Raw genomic sequence first — 14,206 nt, 5'->3', positions numbered from 1 at the left:
AGACCTATTGTATTGCAAAGATGCTCGACAAACTCCAGCGTTCTCTCAAGAAGTGGGTCATTTTGTCATGTTACTCCCAGTTGTGGTCCTTGGGCTTATTAAAATAGTGTTGGGGTTTCTGTTCATTCTTCTAGGGCTCCAAAGAAGAGCTTGAGATGGCTTATACCACATTCCTGCTTGATTCAGCCAACATTCCTCCTCCAAGAAGCTCCCAGGAAACTTAGGAAATTGCTAAGGAGTCTCACTGCAGACACTTCTGAAGACTGGTTGAAGCAAATTATGCAATAATGATTGAAGGCAGGCTTTGGCTAAAATCAGTGAACAGACAGTTATGCTGATTAAGATACTAATATTTTCTCAAATTGTTTCATTCCTATCACTGATTACATGATAAGACAGTTCTGGATTCAGATATATTGCTTTAAGAGTTAACAGCTTCATTTCAAACAAATAATAAAGCTTTGTGATTTTTTTTTAAAAAAACACACCCTATAACTAATTGTACTTGTCAAATACTGACATGTTTTAAACTAATTCAGTGAAATAAATGACATTTATTTTAGGGATATACATCAGATACAGACAAAGTCCAAAGTCTGAGCAGAAGCGGCCACTTCATTCTGATTCTGTTGGTTCCCAAGGTGAAGCAGGCTTCCCTCAGAAGCCAATGGAACTGAAGCTGCCCCAGAATGAAGCTTCATCCGTTCCTCCTGTTTTGGAGACATGCCAGATGTTATGTCTTCAAATAGTGTCTTTTGCTTTTGTTTCTCTAAATGCTGCAAGGGGAGGGAGGAGGGATTGCAATTGAGTGTCACAACCACCTTCCAATCCTAGGGCAGATTTACCAAGGGCAAGTTTCTTGCCTGGGAGTGGGGACACCTCTAGGATGTGCACATTTTCATACAAATTAGAGAGCAATCATATGGCCCCTAGACAGATTCGGGCTGGGGGGGCATAGGATAGTTTGGATTCCTGGACCCGAGGTTGGAGACAGCACTCTGACCTTAGACCCAGGAGTCCGAGCTCCCCTCCCCCTACCTGACCCCTCTGCAGCTGGCATGGAGAGAACTGCACTGGCTGCCTCTCTGAGGTGGCAAAGGCAACCTCCGAGGGAAGGGAGCGTGCCGGTGGGTGGGGAGGGGATGGCTTACACCATATCCCCAGCCTCCCCAGCCTCCATCTCTCCCCCTCCCCAAAGCCTCACTCAGATGGGCAAAATGGCTGTCTAGCTAAATTGCAGAGCGGGAGGCATGGCAGAGGTGAGGATTGCCTCTGCCGTTCCTCCTGCTCTGCACTGGACACTCGTAATCCTTTGTGTTTTCTCCGACTATTGAAGGCAGATCCAATAGGACTGCGCCCTTAAAAACATCCGGGGGGGGAAGGAATCACACACCCCCAGCTGGAGAACTCCCTTTCCACATGAACTGCTGTACCTATCTTTCTAAAACTTTGCAATTTTCTTACTTAAGGACGCCTCTAGGTTGTCTATCATTTTCAGAACAATGGCCCACAAGGAACATAGGGGGATAATCGCATTCCCCGCCTCAAAACATCAAGGCTGCTTCTGCACAAATCTCCATGCAACTATGATTCTGAGCAGAATCAGAGGCAGGCCATTTTCTGAAATGGGGGTCTGAGTTGAAGCAGGGGGCTGGGAATTCCCTAATATACATGTTTGGAACCTTTGTGCACATGTCTTGCCAGCGTGTCTATATATAAAAAGCAGAAATCTAGAGATCTTAATGAAAATACAGTTTGATAAAATATAGTACAATGCATGTGAAGATTTTTATCCCATTGGAGGAAGCAAATTGAGTTAATTAAACACACTTAAAGTTAATTACCATATTAGTTATATAGCTGTTGTTTCTCCAAGGAGCCCAGAGCAGCATACATAGGTTTATCATGTTTTATCCTTACAACACTTTTTTGTAAGGATCTTAGGATGAAAGAGAGTGACTAACTCAAAGCCACCTAATGAGCTTTGTGGTTGAACAAGGTTTTTCACCCAGATGTCCCAGGCTCTGGTACAACCATGCCTGGTGGTACAACCCTGCCGTGAATGGCATACTTGTAAAATCGGTTGAAATCATGTGCTGGAATGCATTATCAAGTAATGGCAATGGGATATAGGTCATTGTTTTTGGCTGCAGAAAAGTAACAAAGGATCTAGTGAGAGTAGGGGGCTGCAGGAAGAGGCAATTACCTGTCCCTCCCAGAGCCAAGCCAAGACATTTTGCTGCCTGAGGCAAAGCAACAAATGCCCCCCCCCCCCGCATAGAACTCCAGACTGACCAAGTTATTTTGGCACCCAAGGCAGAAAATACAACAGATGCAACTCTGGGAGTAAAAAATACAGTCACGGCATATTTAAAAGCAATAATTTGCTGGCCTTCCATGATGCCCAAGGGGAACTGCCCAAGGCTTTGCGTACCTAGTGGTGTCCTCTTGCTAACTGAGGGATGCCAGCTATATAATCTATAGGGTCTGCTCTGGTTTTGCAACCATCCCCATCAGCCATGTGAATTAATGATGGAACCATATGGGTTGAAGCATTCTGCACATACAGGTAATGCAATGTACCATGCATTGTTTCAGTAAAAGCCACGTGGAATCAAAAACACCTGTTCTTATTGTAATGAGCGAATGGGTCAAGACTGATGTCAAAGGTGGTTGTTGTTGTTGTTCAGTAAGAAATGTAGGTTCTAGATGACTCTGTACTGGATTTTTCTGTTGATGGGCTCCAGAGAAGATCTTTAAAAATGAATTAAGTAAACTTGGACATATATGTTTGTTTTTCTTTTGTAAGCCTGATCCCATGGACTATATTTCTGCGTGATCAGTGACTTGATCATTAAGAAGACTGTATGCAATGCACAATGTTTTTGATTATTGTGTGTTTTCACGAATAAATATCCCAATTAGGGTACAGCATCTGAGTTTGGGAGTTGTGTTTGCTGTTTTTACCCAAGCTTCAGAGAGAAACATACTGCCGAGTGTCATGGCCACATGTTAATGTGGTATAGTGCAAGATCACCAGGCTTAAAGGGGTCTTGAAGAAAAGGGAAGATAACCTTGGAAACTTAAAGATCCTGTTAAGCCACTGCATGTGCCACACACTTCCAAAATGACTTCCTTTATTTAGTGTTGACAGTGATACCACCGTTCATCTTCTACATTCAGAACTGGTGGTATTTGTTTGGAAGGATGTTACATAAGGACTTCCCTCTACCAAGGCACATACACATGAGTTGGCAAATATCCCAGTCTTTTTTCTGAAGGGATTTCTGAAAAAAATAATGCTCATTTGCAAGAACAAATTCCAACATTATATTAGGGGCTTGTAATGGACTGGGAGAGGAAATGCATTTTCCTACTGTGAAGCCCTCCTTTACAAGGATTCCACCTGCCCGCCCCCCACTCCCACAAAAATAATTACTGATAGGCTGCCACCAGTCAGGATGAACCTCCTGATACAATCTAGTCTGTCCAGCTGCTAAGGGAGTTTCCAAGCCCTATTTCCAAGGACCCTCCCTTCAGCCCAATCCTAGGAAAAAAAGGAAAAGAAAGGCACTTTGGATTTTTTTGCCCAAAGCCTAGAAACACAGAATTGAATAAAGTGTTGTGAAAGTCCTGAAAACACAAATGGTAGTTTTGTAACTGTATTCTTTCGCATGGGTAAGAGTTTAATGAGAATTCCCTTTCTAAAACAATGCAGTCAAATGTCCAGATATAAAAAGGAATTCATTTGGGGAAAAGCAGGAAAGGGAAAACAAGGGAAGGCAACAATCACACACACACACACATACCCAAGTAAAATAAAAAAGTCAATCTAATATAGCTAGTTATATCTTACCTACTTGAGTAAAATCTTCAGTTCCAGAACATATGCAGAGATGATGGTCTGAGACAAAAAATCTTGGCCTTCACTTAAATGATATATCGAAAGCTCCTCAGGAGTCATCAAACTCTTACTTTTATGGGAAGCTGAGTTTCCCCTTAGCAGAGACTAATTGTTTTGCCAATAAGGTGATAGCCTCCATTTCTGATGTCGGTGGTCTAGCCAGCAAATCAGAAGATTACTTCATGGCTGGACCCATCTTCCTACATCTCAAAATGCACAGCCAATTGGAACTAGTTAGCTTATTCTAAAAAAAAAAAAAAAAAAGAAGAACTAAAATGACCAGGGATAAACACATCCAGCTAACCTAATTAGATTGTGTTCTTATTTTATTCAGGCCCCTTAACCAAGCAATATCTTACTTTCATAAGTCCAGCACTTTCTCCACCAGTTCTCCAGTTCCAGCAGTTCTGATTCATTCTCTCCTCTAGGACTTCTTTCCTTCCTCGTCTCTCTTCTTTTCTCTGTTTCTCTGCCTCTTTCTCCTTTTCTCCCATAGGCATTTTTAGTTTAAAATAAGTTTTTTCTTCCCCAACTCCAACTAGTCATGAGGTAGTTTCTTGTGCATCTCTGCAACCTACATTTTGATTTCCTGCAAACCTTCCCCCACCTTCCTCTGACCTTCTGTTGAATCTTTGCAAACCTTTGATTTCCTGAACAAACATCCTGAGGCCTATAATTTAACTCAACTTTTGACCTCTTGGTTGAAACTGACTAGCACATACAAAAAGATTTAACCCCATAATATCCAAAAACCAAACTAAATACAAAAAGTGAAGATAGTTCTGTTCCTTCACACCTTCATTCAGCGGAAACATCCGGCATGGTGGATCTCTGAAGTGTGGGAGAATTTCTCCTATTTTTTGTATATAGCTTGGAAACGATGGTGTCCGATGACTTATTCCAACAGAAACAAGCTAGCCCCAGTTGTTTGGGCATGTTGGTGGAGCAACAATAGTGAGGCATCTTAGTCTTGTTCCTGAGTTTCAATGGGCAGCTGGCTCTGGCTACCCTTTTAATTTCCCTCAGTGCCCCACAGTGATGCCAAGCCAAAGGCATTATGGGAAATTAAATGGGTGGCTAGATCCAGCCTCCTGGCACTGTTCAGAATGCTGGGCCAGCAAAAAAACAGGGGTGGTGTGGGGCTAGGGCAGGCATTGGCATTGGGTTTGACAGCTGCCAAAGGATGGCACACTACTTTTCCAGACTGAATGCAGTAGAGTGCATTCTTTGGAGCCACAATGAGTGGAAACAATCCTTCACAGTGTTCCAATGACATCACAGTCCCTAATCACACAAGCACACAACCCCTATCCTTTTTTATTGGTTCAGGAGAAAAGCAATACCATCAGTAAACAGAGGGAGGCAATGGTGAAACTAGACAGATGCTGAGTTTTGGAACACTTGCATTGTTCCACACTTAATGTGCTACACTCTAGCTTCAGTACTAAATGAATCCATGAAGGATTGTGTGTTGCCTTCCTTAGTCCCTGGAGCTACAGTGCCTGCCCATTTGCTCTACCAGAAGTTCATAGGGGCTCATTTTCTCCAGTGCACTCACCCTTTGGTACAGAGCCAGCACTATGGAGGAAGGGAATGAACCTGGATATATGTGGCCATCACTAGACAAAGTGTTTGAATGGAACAATGCGGAGGCATCCCAGTATAGAAAATGTAATGTATTCCTTCTACATCTTGATAAAGCAAAGGGGAGTCCATTACTGACTATTTGCTGGTCAGTTTTGTGCTCATCACTCCTGATCTGTGGTCACTTCAAAACTATGTCAGATGGGAAGAAACTACATTACCCCTTTGGAATCTCCAGATTTTCAATCATTTAACTGTAAAGATAATTTGCTTTGGTAAGTAACAATACTAGAGGGAGGGAGGAACACTTTTGTCTCATGGGCATGTTGGTAGCAAGATACAGTTACAGATGCAGAACATCCCTTATTATCTGCCTTATATCCTACATCGCTTTGGCAATATAGTTGATGCCTTTGGTTGTGCTAAAAGGCTCCACTCAATTCTCACCTTGTGAAATCTGTCTTGATCTCCTTCCTTCCACATGGTTTGTTTACAAAAAGAAGAACTGGTGTCAAATCACACAACTGGATCTACAAGCTTCTGATGGAGACAGATCAGTCTTCCAGATGTGTTGGACTATGTGTTGTACTATTGGCCATACTGGCTGGGGCATGCTGGGAGTTGTAGTCTAACACTAGACTAACTAGAGAGCACCAGAGTGAGAAAGGCTAGAAATTTGGAACAGAGCGCCTGGCCAGTTCATGGCATCAACAACTCCTCTGCTGGGCAGAGGATGCCGCTCTACGTTAAGATATCCCTACATGGTTAGTGCTGCAAGGGAAGTATTAGGAGATTAGGACAGACATTTCCACAGACATAGACACAAATGGCTTGTGTCTAGAAGAGTCAACAAATAAATCCAAATCTGAAGTAATTAGAAAAAAAATACCTCTAAAATAATCTGAGTTGTCAGGTCTGCTGATTCATCATGTAGATTTGATGTTTTGCTTGAGGCTACTATTCCTGGTCATGCTATTTTGGAGAGAATTTCAGTTTTCAGGTTTTAAAAGCTTCATACATTAGTGATGAAACTAATTGACAGGGGGAGACTCTCACATTTGTTGGAGGTATATTCTGTGACTTTTGTTCCCCCAACCAATTCTCCTTATATCCCCCCATCAAAGATGCTTGGTTGATGGGAATATGACACAGGGCCTTTTCTATGGCTGCACCTTGGTTGTGGAATTTTCTCAAAAAGAAGCTAGACTAGAATGTTAGTTTTTAGTAAAAGTATTTTTATTCCATCTAGCCTTCCATTTACTACTTAATCATGATATTAAAGTTTAACTCTCCATCTTCTTTGGCCTCTTAATTACTGCCTTTAGTTCTGTTTAATGTTGCTATAGTGATTTTACTGATTTTGATTAAATGGTAAATCACCGCATCTGAAATCTGGTTTTGAAATTTTTAAAAAATAAAATCAAAATTAAATGTAGGGATGTTAGACCAAGCTAGGTATAAAAGCATTGATAGCTACAGAGCTTAGGGAGCTGCCTGATATTTAATATCATTGAGCGGTATCCAAGGTTTTTGCTCTGTCGCTCCTGCCCTTGGAGGTTCCCTGCCCAGGCCCCACCCCCTCTCCACTACTTATTCCTACTGTTATCTCTGCTCATTGAGTGGAGAGAAAGCGGGGGATTCCCCTTTGTGGCATGCTCAGGGGGGAGAGGGATTCCCCTTTGTGCACCACCCACTATCCCAATAGGGATGACAAGTCATGTGTGAAGCAGGTGCACAATGTGGCCAGCGCTTGAAGGAGCAGCTTTTACAAATGTCAGCTGAATCCCACCATATGCTGTGTGCTGTCCCAGCCGGGATGGTGAGCAGCGCACCAAGGGGAATCCCTGATCAGTGATTGGAGATAACAGCATGTGCTGCATGTGCTGTAGGGATAGGCGGATCTGTCAAGTCCCTTCTCCACCTCCAAGTTCCATGCTGGTTCTATGACATAAACACCAGATAATCTTATTATTGCTTTACTGTTCACATCTTTTTAGACAAATAAAATTACTTCAGAACTATTCATTTCACAATATAGACAATGTTAATTAATACATTATTTTATGGATGGACACACTTGCTGTGCTTACAGCTCAGCCTGTGTATGTGTCAACACACTTACAGTCCAGTCCTGTGGATATTTACTTGTAGGGCCAGCCCTACCATTAGGCAGAGTGAAGTAGCCACCTCAGGCGGCAGATGCTGAGAGCTGGAAATAAGATGTTTGAGGAGAGACCTGTGTGCCATACGGCCTACTCTGTACCCCCTCAGTTAGCCTTCTGCCTTCAGGTACAGTGGAGGATGCTGTCCCATCATCGATGCTGAAGACAGATTCAACTGCCAGCCCAGTCAGCTTTTGTTCATAGAATGGGAGGCGGCACTATCTTGTCCTTCGCATCAGGCAGCAAAATGTCTTGGGCCAGCCCTGTTTACTTGGAAATTCCATTGACCCAGATTAATTAAGTGTGCATAGTGCTGTCAGTTTAATCTACTGAATTGTATTGCTGACCCAGATAGACTCCTGTGTGCATTTTATTTCTTTATTTACAGTAGAAATATACCTGCTTTCAATGAAAATTCTCAAGGGAGGTTGCACCTTAGGCATGTTCCCCAGTAAACCCCTTAGGTAAAGACCTGCATCAGACAGAGAGCACCTGAACCATTGAATTCAGATCTCAGATTAGTTCAGAGTGTAAATTCCACCACCCACCACTGAGAACTGCCTAATCTCCCCAGCTGATTATACTTGTTTGGAGGAAACATATACATTTTCACACAGCTAGTAAAATATCACAATCTGCTCCAAACCTATCAGGGCACTAGTTTCTTTTGCTGGTGTTTTATTTGCTGTTATTTAATCCAGTGAGTGAGTGTGTGTGTGTGTGTGTGTGTGTGTGGTAGGGGGTGGGGGAAAGGAATTTAGGCTTCCCATAGCATAGTAGTTACAAGCCAGTGACATCCTACTATATATATTTATATATATATATAAATATATATATATATACAGAAATATATATTTTTTCTGTGGGTCAAAGACATGTGAAACCAGGTACAATTCTCTTTCAGATTGCCATTTTCCAAATCCTGTTTAGGGATATTCATTTAATATTATAAGTTTCCTATCAGATTTCTGTGAACAGGACTATCATATTGAGTTGTCCTGAGGCAATACCTGGCCAGACGCTTGGACTTGACAAAGGTGTGTTAATAGCCCAGAATATTCCAGTGATGTATTACAATGGGACGTGATGGTTAGATGATCATCCTTAAGTCTTATGAATAAGGCGAAGGCCGACTTCTCTGCCTCCCATGTCCCATCAGCTAAGGAAGTTTATTAAGATGCAATAAAAAACAGTAGTTTGAGACAGAGAAGAGGACAGTCTAAGGGTGCTTCCAAACAAGGATTTATAGTGCAATTAGGGATGTTGCGGGCATCCAGTTGGGGCTCGAGGCTCAGTGATTTCTTGCTGGTTTGGCCCCCCAGACACCAGTCCATGGACCCCCACATTTGCCTGACTTGCGCTGAGTTCAGCAAGTGCAGCAGTCCCTGCTGCTCCACCAAGCTGCCATTTTGTGGAAAATGGCAGCTCATCTTTTTATGTTAAGGGCCCTTTTGTTCAAATGGTGGCTGTAAATAGGCCTATGTAGGCCATGGTGGCTTAGTGGGGCCGTGGTGGCTTAGTGGTTAAGACGCTGAACTGCAGACCGGAAGGTCGGCAGGACAGCAGTTCGAGACCCAAGTGCTGCGTGACAGAGTGAGCTCCCGTCTTCAGTCCCAGCTCCTGCCAACCTAGCAGTTCGAAAGCAAGAAATTGCAAGTAGATAAATAGGTACCGCTTTGGCAGGAAAGGTAACAGCGTTCCGTGCACCTTGGTGTTCAGTCATGCTGGCCACATGACCACGGAAGCGTCTTTGGACAGCGCTGGCTCTTCAGCTTAGAAATGGAGATGAGCACCACACCCTAGAGTCGGACACGACTGATTGGGGACACCTCTGCCTTTACGTTTTTATGCAAAATTACAGTCATAAATGGTCTGTAATTTTGTGTAAATGGGCCTATTTATGGCTGCCATTTGTGCAAACGGGCCCTTTACATAAAAGGAAGAGCTGCCATTTTCCGCAAAATGGCAGCTTGGTGGAGCAACAGGACACCGCAGGCCACTTGCTGGGCAACTGCAGACCACCTGGCTGCTCACTGCACATGGCAAACAGGGTCAGGAGACTGGCAGGGGTCTGGTGAGTGGTGCACAGAACAGAGAGGGGTGAGTTTGGCCATCCCTAAATGAAATTGAACTGCCTCATTCTTGGAATGCTATACGGGGTCCACATGACATCATCTTCCATTTGTAGCCCTCCTGTGCTTCCCTACTACTTCTTCTTACCAGAAAAAAAAAAATCATTTAGGGAGAAAACACAGAATAGCTGCACAATGCCTTTGAGTGTTAGCGCTAGGAGCCTTCCATCTGGGAAAAACTCTGAGAGGCACACACACAAAGACCTAAGTCTGGGCTCACAGGATGCTTGGCTGTCTCTCTCTGAAGATCTGATGTAGAAGAAGTGGACTTTGTCTCTCTGTTGGAAATATTTAAAGTATGGTTTCACATCTGCTCAAACTGTATACTTGTAAATAAACACAAACATTACAAAATGTGAACCAGCCTCCAGCAGTCTTTTCTCAAAAGAATGGCACCTCTGGAACTTCTCACCACTCATAGAAGTGGGGTGGGGAGGGGAGGGGGTATAATGATTTGCTGCGAGTCAATAGCAAAGGTTTCTAAGCTCAGCAAGCCAAATTCTGCAGACTGAATGGAATAAATCATATTGCTCAAACATACAATTGTTGTGCTATTATTTCATCTAATAATTTAAAACAGTTTCATTACAGAAAACCAATGAAATAGAGATTCATTTTTTTGCTCTTGGAAACCCAGCCATTTTAAGATGTGAACTGATACTGTGTTGGCATCAGCCATAGCTTCTTAAAACAGTCTGCAGAGACTGGGGCTCAATCAACACGAAGATGCTTTCTGAAGTGATTCAGTTTAAAACTAGGGATGTACGAAACACCTACCTGGCTCCGCGCCGGGCAATCCACGGTGGGGGGGAGGCGCTCCGTCCCTCCCCCCAGAATCTTCGACAGAGGGGAGGCGATCCGGTCCTCCCCCCCCCCCCGGAATCCTGCCCAGCCGGCTCTGCTCCGCAGCCAAGCTGCGGAGCCACCAGCCGGCTCCGGCTGCCCGCAGCCGGACATCTGGCCACTGGGCAGCCCTGCAGGGATGCAAATGTCAGCCGTCGTAGCCGCCGCCATTTTCATCCCTGTATTGAGCCATGATAGGCTACGTAAATATTTATGTAGCCTATCACGGCGGGGGGGGGGGAAACCCAGCGTACGCAAATGGCGGTAGCTGCTTCCATTTGCGTATGCTGTTTCCCCCCCCTGCTGTGATAGGCTACGTAAATACTTACGTAGCCTATCACGGCAGGGGAAAAAAAAACCCAGCTTACGCAAATGGTGGTAGCCACCGCCATTTGCGTACACTGGGTTTTTTTCCCCCCTGCCATGATAGGCTACGTAAATACTTATTTAGCCTATCATGGCCTCCGCAGGGACGCAAATGGCGTCCCTGAGTTAGCCGTGATAGGCTTCGTAAGTATTTACATAGCCTATCACGGCTATGAAGACGAAGCGAATGGTGGCCACAGGACAGCTGCCATTCGCAAAGCAGTGTGGATGGGAGCAGGTAAGTGCTCCGTTTCGTGCGCCTTTTGTGGGTTGGGTGGGGCGGGGGCTTCGTTCCGCGATGGATTTCAGGGGGCCAAGTGCATTCGACCTCACAGAGATCCATTGTGGAATTCTCTGACATCCCTATTTAAAACCAGATTTTCATCATTCTTCTGGATTTGTTCCTCCCGTGGCACACATTGCCAATGAATGTGGCGTATATTTGGGGCAAAATGTGCTGTCACCAGGCAAATGTCAGGAGAAACCGCATTGCTTCATGCAGATGTGGGCAGAGTCCCACAACCAAATCACATGACATCCACAAGTTTCCTTCCTTCCTTCCTTCCTTCCTTCCTTCCTTCCTTCCTTCCTTTTTTTTTTGACATTCATTAAGCCTTCGCAAGTGCAAAGATGTGTGGAGACTTTTTTTAAACAAAAAATCATCCCAAAAGCCTCGTGCTGACTTTCTCAGGACTAAGCCTCATTGAAGAGAATGCGAAGTGAAGCCAGAGGCTCGGTGGGTACAGTCCAGGGGCATGGGGGGGAGCCCGATGGACTCCCGCACCGAGTTAGATGTCCATGCCATCCCTAGTGATGATGCACAGGTATGCATGAACAAACAAACAAAACCCAGTGGTCAGCAGAGAGTGAAGCTGTCAGGAAGGGACTGTTTCCATTCCTGTTGGGTCCACCCTTAGCTGACACAACTTTCTATTCCTCCTCACAGTGCTGAAGCCACTCTTACTCCCCCCGGAGTAGTACCACAAGTTTAGGACACACTGGGTCCCAAAACTCGTGGAAGTCACAGTAACCGGAAAATCCATCAAAAAAGGACTTTGCGAAAATGCGGTTTTTATGGGAAGAAAACTTGGGACTGATACAAATTGGAGGTAATGTCATGTGTCACATCTGTAGGTGAGAACTGCAGTAGCATCACAGTAAATTCCCTATGTAGATTGGGCCTAGGATGGGCAAATCTGTCCATTGTGGTTTTGCTCAGTTTCTTATTTCCCCAACTGTAAGTTCATTTGGTACATTTCTGCATCAGTTTGCAAATTAAGTCAAAAAAAGTCAGGATTGGAATTGGTATGCATTTTTGTGCACATTTCTCCAAATATATGCATTTTTGCACACATGCTTTTTAGTGGGCACACTTTTTGCAAGTGATTTTTCCTAATACAATGCATTTTTGTGCATACTTTCATTTAAAAATAAACAATTTGTGTGCACTTTTTCTGAATATATACATTTTTGTGCACACTTTTTGAGTTGTGAACCACAACATAAAACTTTGGAAAGTGCAGATTTTGGTGCACAGATGCATTCCAGCTCACGTGTAGGTTTTGGAGTTGAGAGCTGGGTACATTCGTATAAAAATTTGGACCAAACTTCTCATTATCCTTAGCAGAGACAAATTCTGTAGTGCAAGCTCATACAGGACCTAAAGAGTTAAATCAATAACAAGTGATTCAGGAGCCTACAGTGCCAGAAAGACTAGGAGTTCTAAATTACAGTTTAGACAATGAAGTCACTTCCTGAAAGCTGCTCAGCCTGGGGAAAAGCTGCATGATGAAAACTGTAGAAGGTTTATAAATAGAACAGGAGTATTTTAAGGACTCTCCACCTTTCCCAATCCTTGTCCTTTCCTTTCCTTTCACTCAAAAGTTATCTTTCAGCTATAATTAGTCTCATGTTCATGTACTTGTCCTGAACTGTCAGAGGCCTGATGTTTTCCAGAGAGGCACTGGGTCGTCTCCTTTGGTGGAATGTTTCCCAGTGGGTGTGTGCAGCTCTTGGTTCACCTCCAGTATTGCATCACTTTCTGGAAAGGCAGGCTGCAAAAACAGTAGGCCACCATACAGGGGTGTTGCTAGGATCTTTGGGGCTCAAGCCCATAGGACACCAATCTGCATAAAATGTGTGTGTGTTTGTGTGTGTGTGTGTGTGTGTATATATATATATATATATATATATGAATAAAATTACTGTTTAACTTTAACTTTCACCGAAGGCAAAGCCAGCCAATTAATTTATCATCCAAACCACCCCAAATAAAGTAAATTAATTAATTTGACCACTTCCCCAGATCTTTCTAAATAAGTTGTTTCTCTTCAGGCACAATTAATTCTCAATGGCTGTGAACAGGTGTGAAAAATGCATTAAAAAAGAGGGGCTGGTTAAGTTTTTTCATGAGACCTTTTAAGCACTCTCTATAAACACTCTGGCTATAAGAATTAGGCTGAAAAGGAATATTTTTATAAGGGCTTTACCGAACCTATGTTCAGTTGTTGTTGTTGTTGTTGTTTGCAATAATTTTCAGCACTTTGTTTAAATACATTTCAGTGGTGTTTTTTTTACTGTCACTTTCATTTTTCTTTTTTGCCTTCACAGTGTGCAACCAAATCTGCCCACACTGCTGTTTAATCGTATTGGCTGTAGTGACCCATGTAATTGTGCTGCTGCTGATGTCACAGTGGGGCTGTTCACACAACATGCTAACCCATACTCTGCGGCTGAGCATGGGTTGTTGAACCATGGGTTGTTTGCTGAACTGTGGGTTAGCATGTTTCCAAACCCAGGACATTTTCCGCAGGATGGTTTGTTGACAACCCAACAACAAACCATGGGTTCTCAAGGTGGCTTGTTCGAGAGAAATAAGCCATACCACTTGGTTAACAAGCCACCCTATGGAAAATGTCCTGGGTTCAGACAACACACTAATCCATAGTTCAACATACAAACCATGGTTCAACAGCCCACACCCAATCACTGAGTGTGGGTTAGCGTGTTGTGCGAACCCAGTCAGTGCTACATCTTCCATAAGGGCATCTCAGATGCTCATAAACAAAATAACATGGGTCACCATGGCTAACTGGGTGAAACAGCAGAGTGGGAAGATGAGACCAAGGATTGTGATGGCAAGGAAGAAGGAAAATGGTGCAAAGAAGCAGCAGCTGGGTGAATAAAATGGAGACAAATGGCATTTGAGGAAGGAG

General features: G+C 43.6%; 1 protein-coding gene across 2 annotated transcripts in view; it reads left to right on the top strand.

The window, feature by feature from the left end:
- The window catches only part of PIGR (polymeric immunoglobulin receptor), a 65,013-nt gene extending 62,067 nt beyond the window's left edge, over positions 1-2,946 (top strand). The window contains exons 11-12 of one of the 2 annotated variants that reach the window (XR_014790659.1): positions 135-925; positions 1,165-2,938. Coding sequence is in view for 1 of the 2 variants with exons in the window: in XM_084853354.1 (XP_084709480.1) it covers positions 135-224 (90 nt within the window). In the remaining variant the exon portion in view is untranslated. Of the gene's footprint in view, positions 1-134 lie in introns of both variants that reach the window. The other variant, XM_084853354.1, reaches the window with a different exon arrangement.
- Positions 2,947-14,206: the final 11,260 nt, after the last annotated feature.

This window comes from Heloderma suspectum, chromosome 4, assembly GCF_057233095.1.
Source record: "Heloderma suspectum isolate Gila_16-S chromosome 4, 16-S_ref, whole genome shotgun sequence".
Classification (NCBI taxonomy): Eukaryota; Metazoa; Chordata; class Lepidosauria; order Squamata; family Helodermatidae; genus Heloderma; species Heloderma suspectum.
This window is presented reverse-complemented; position numbering and strand designations above follow the sequence as displayed.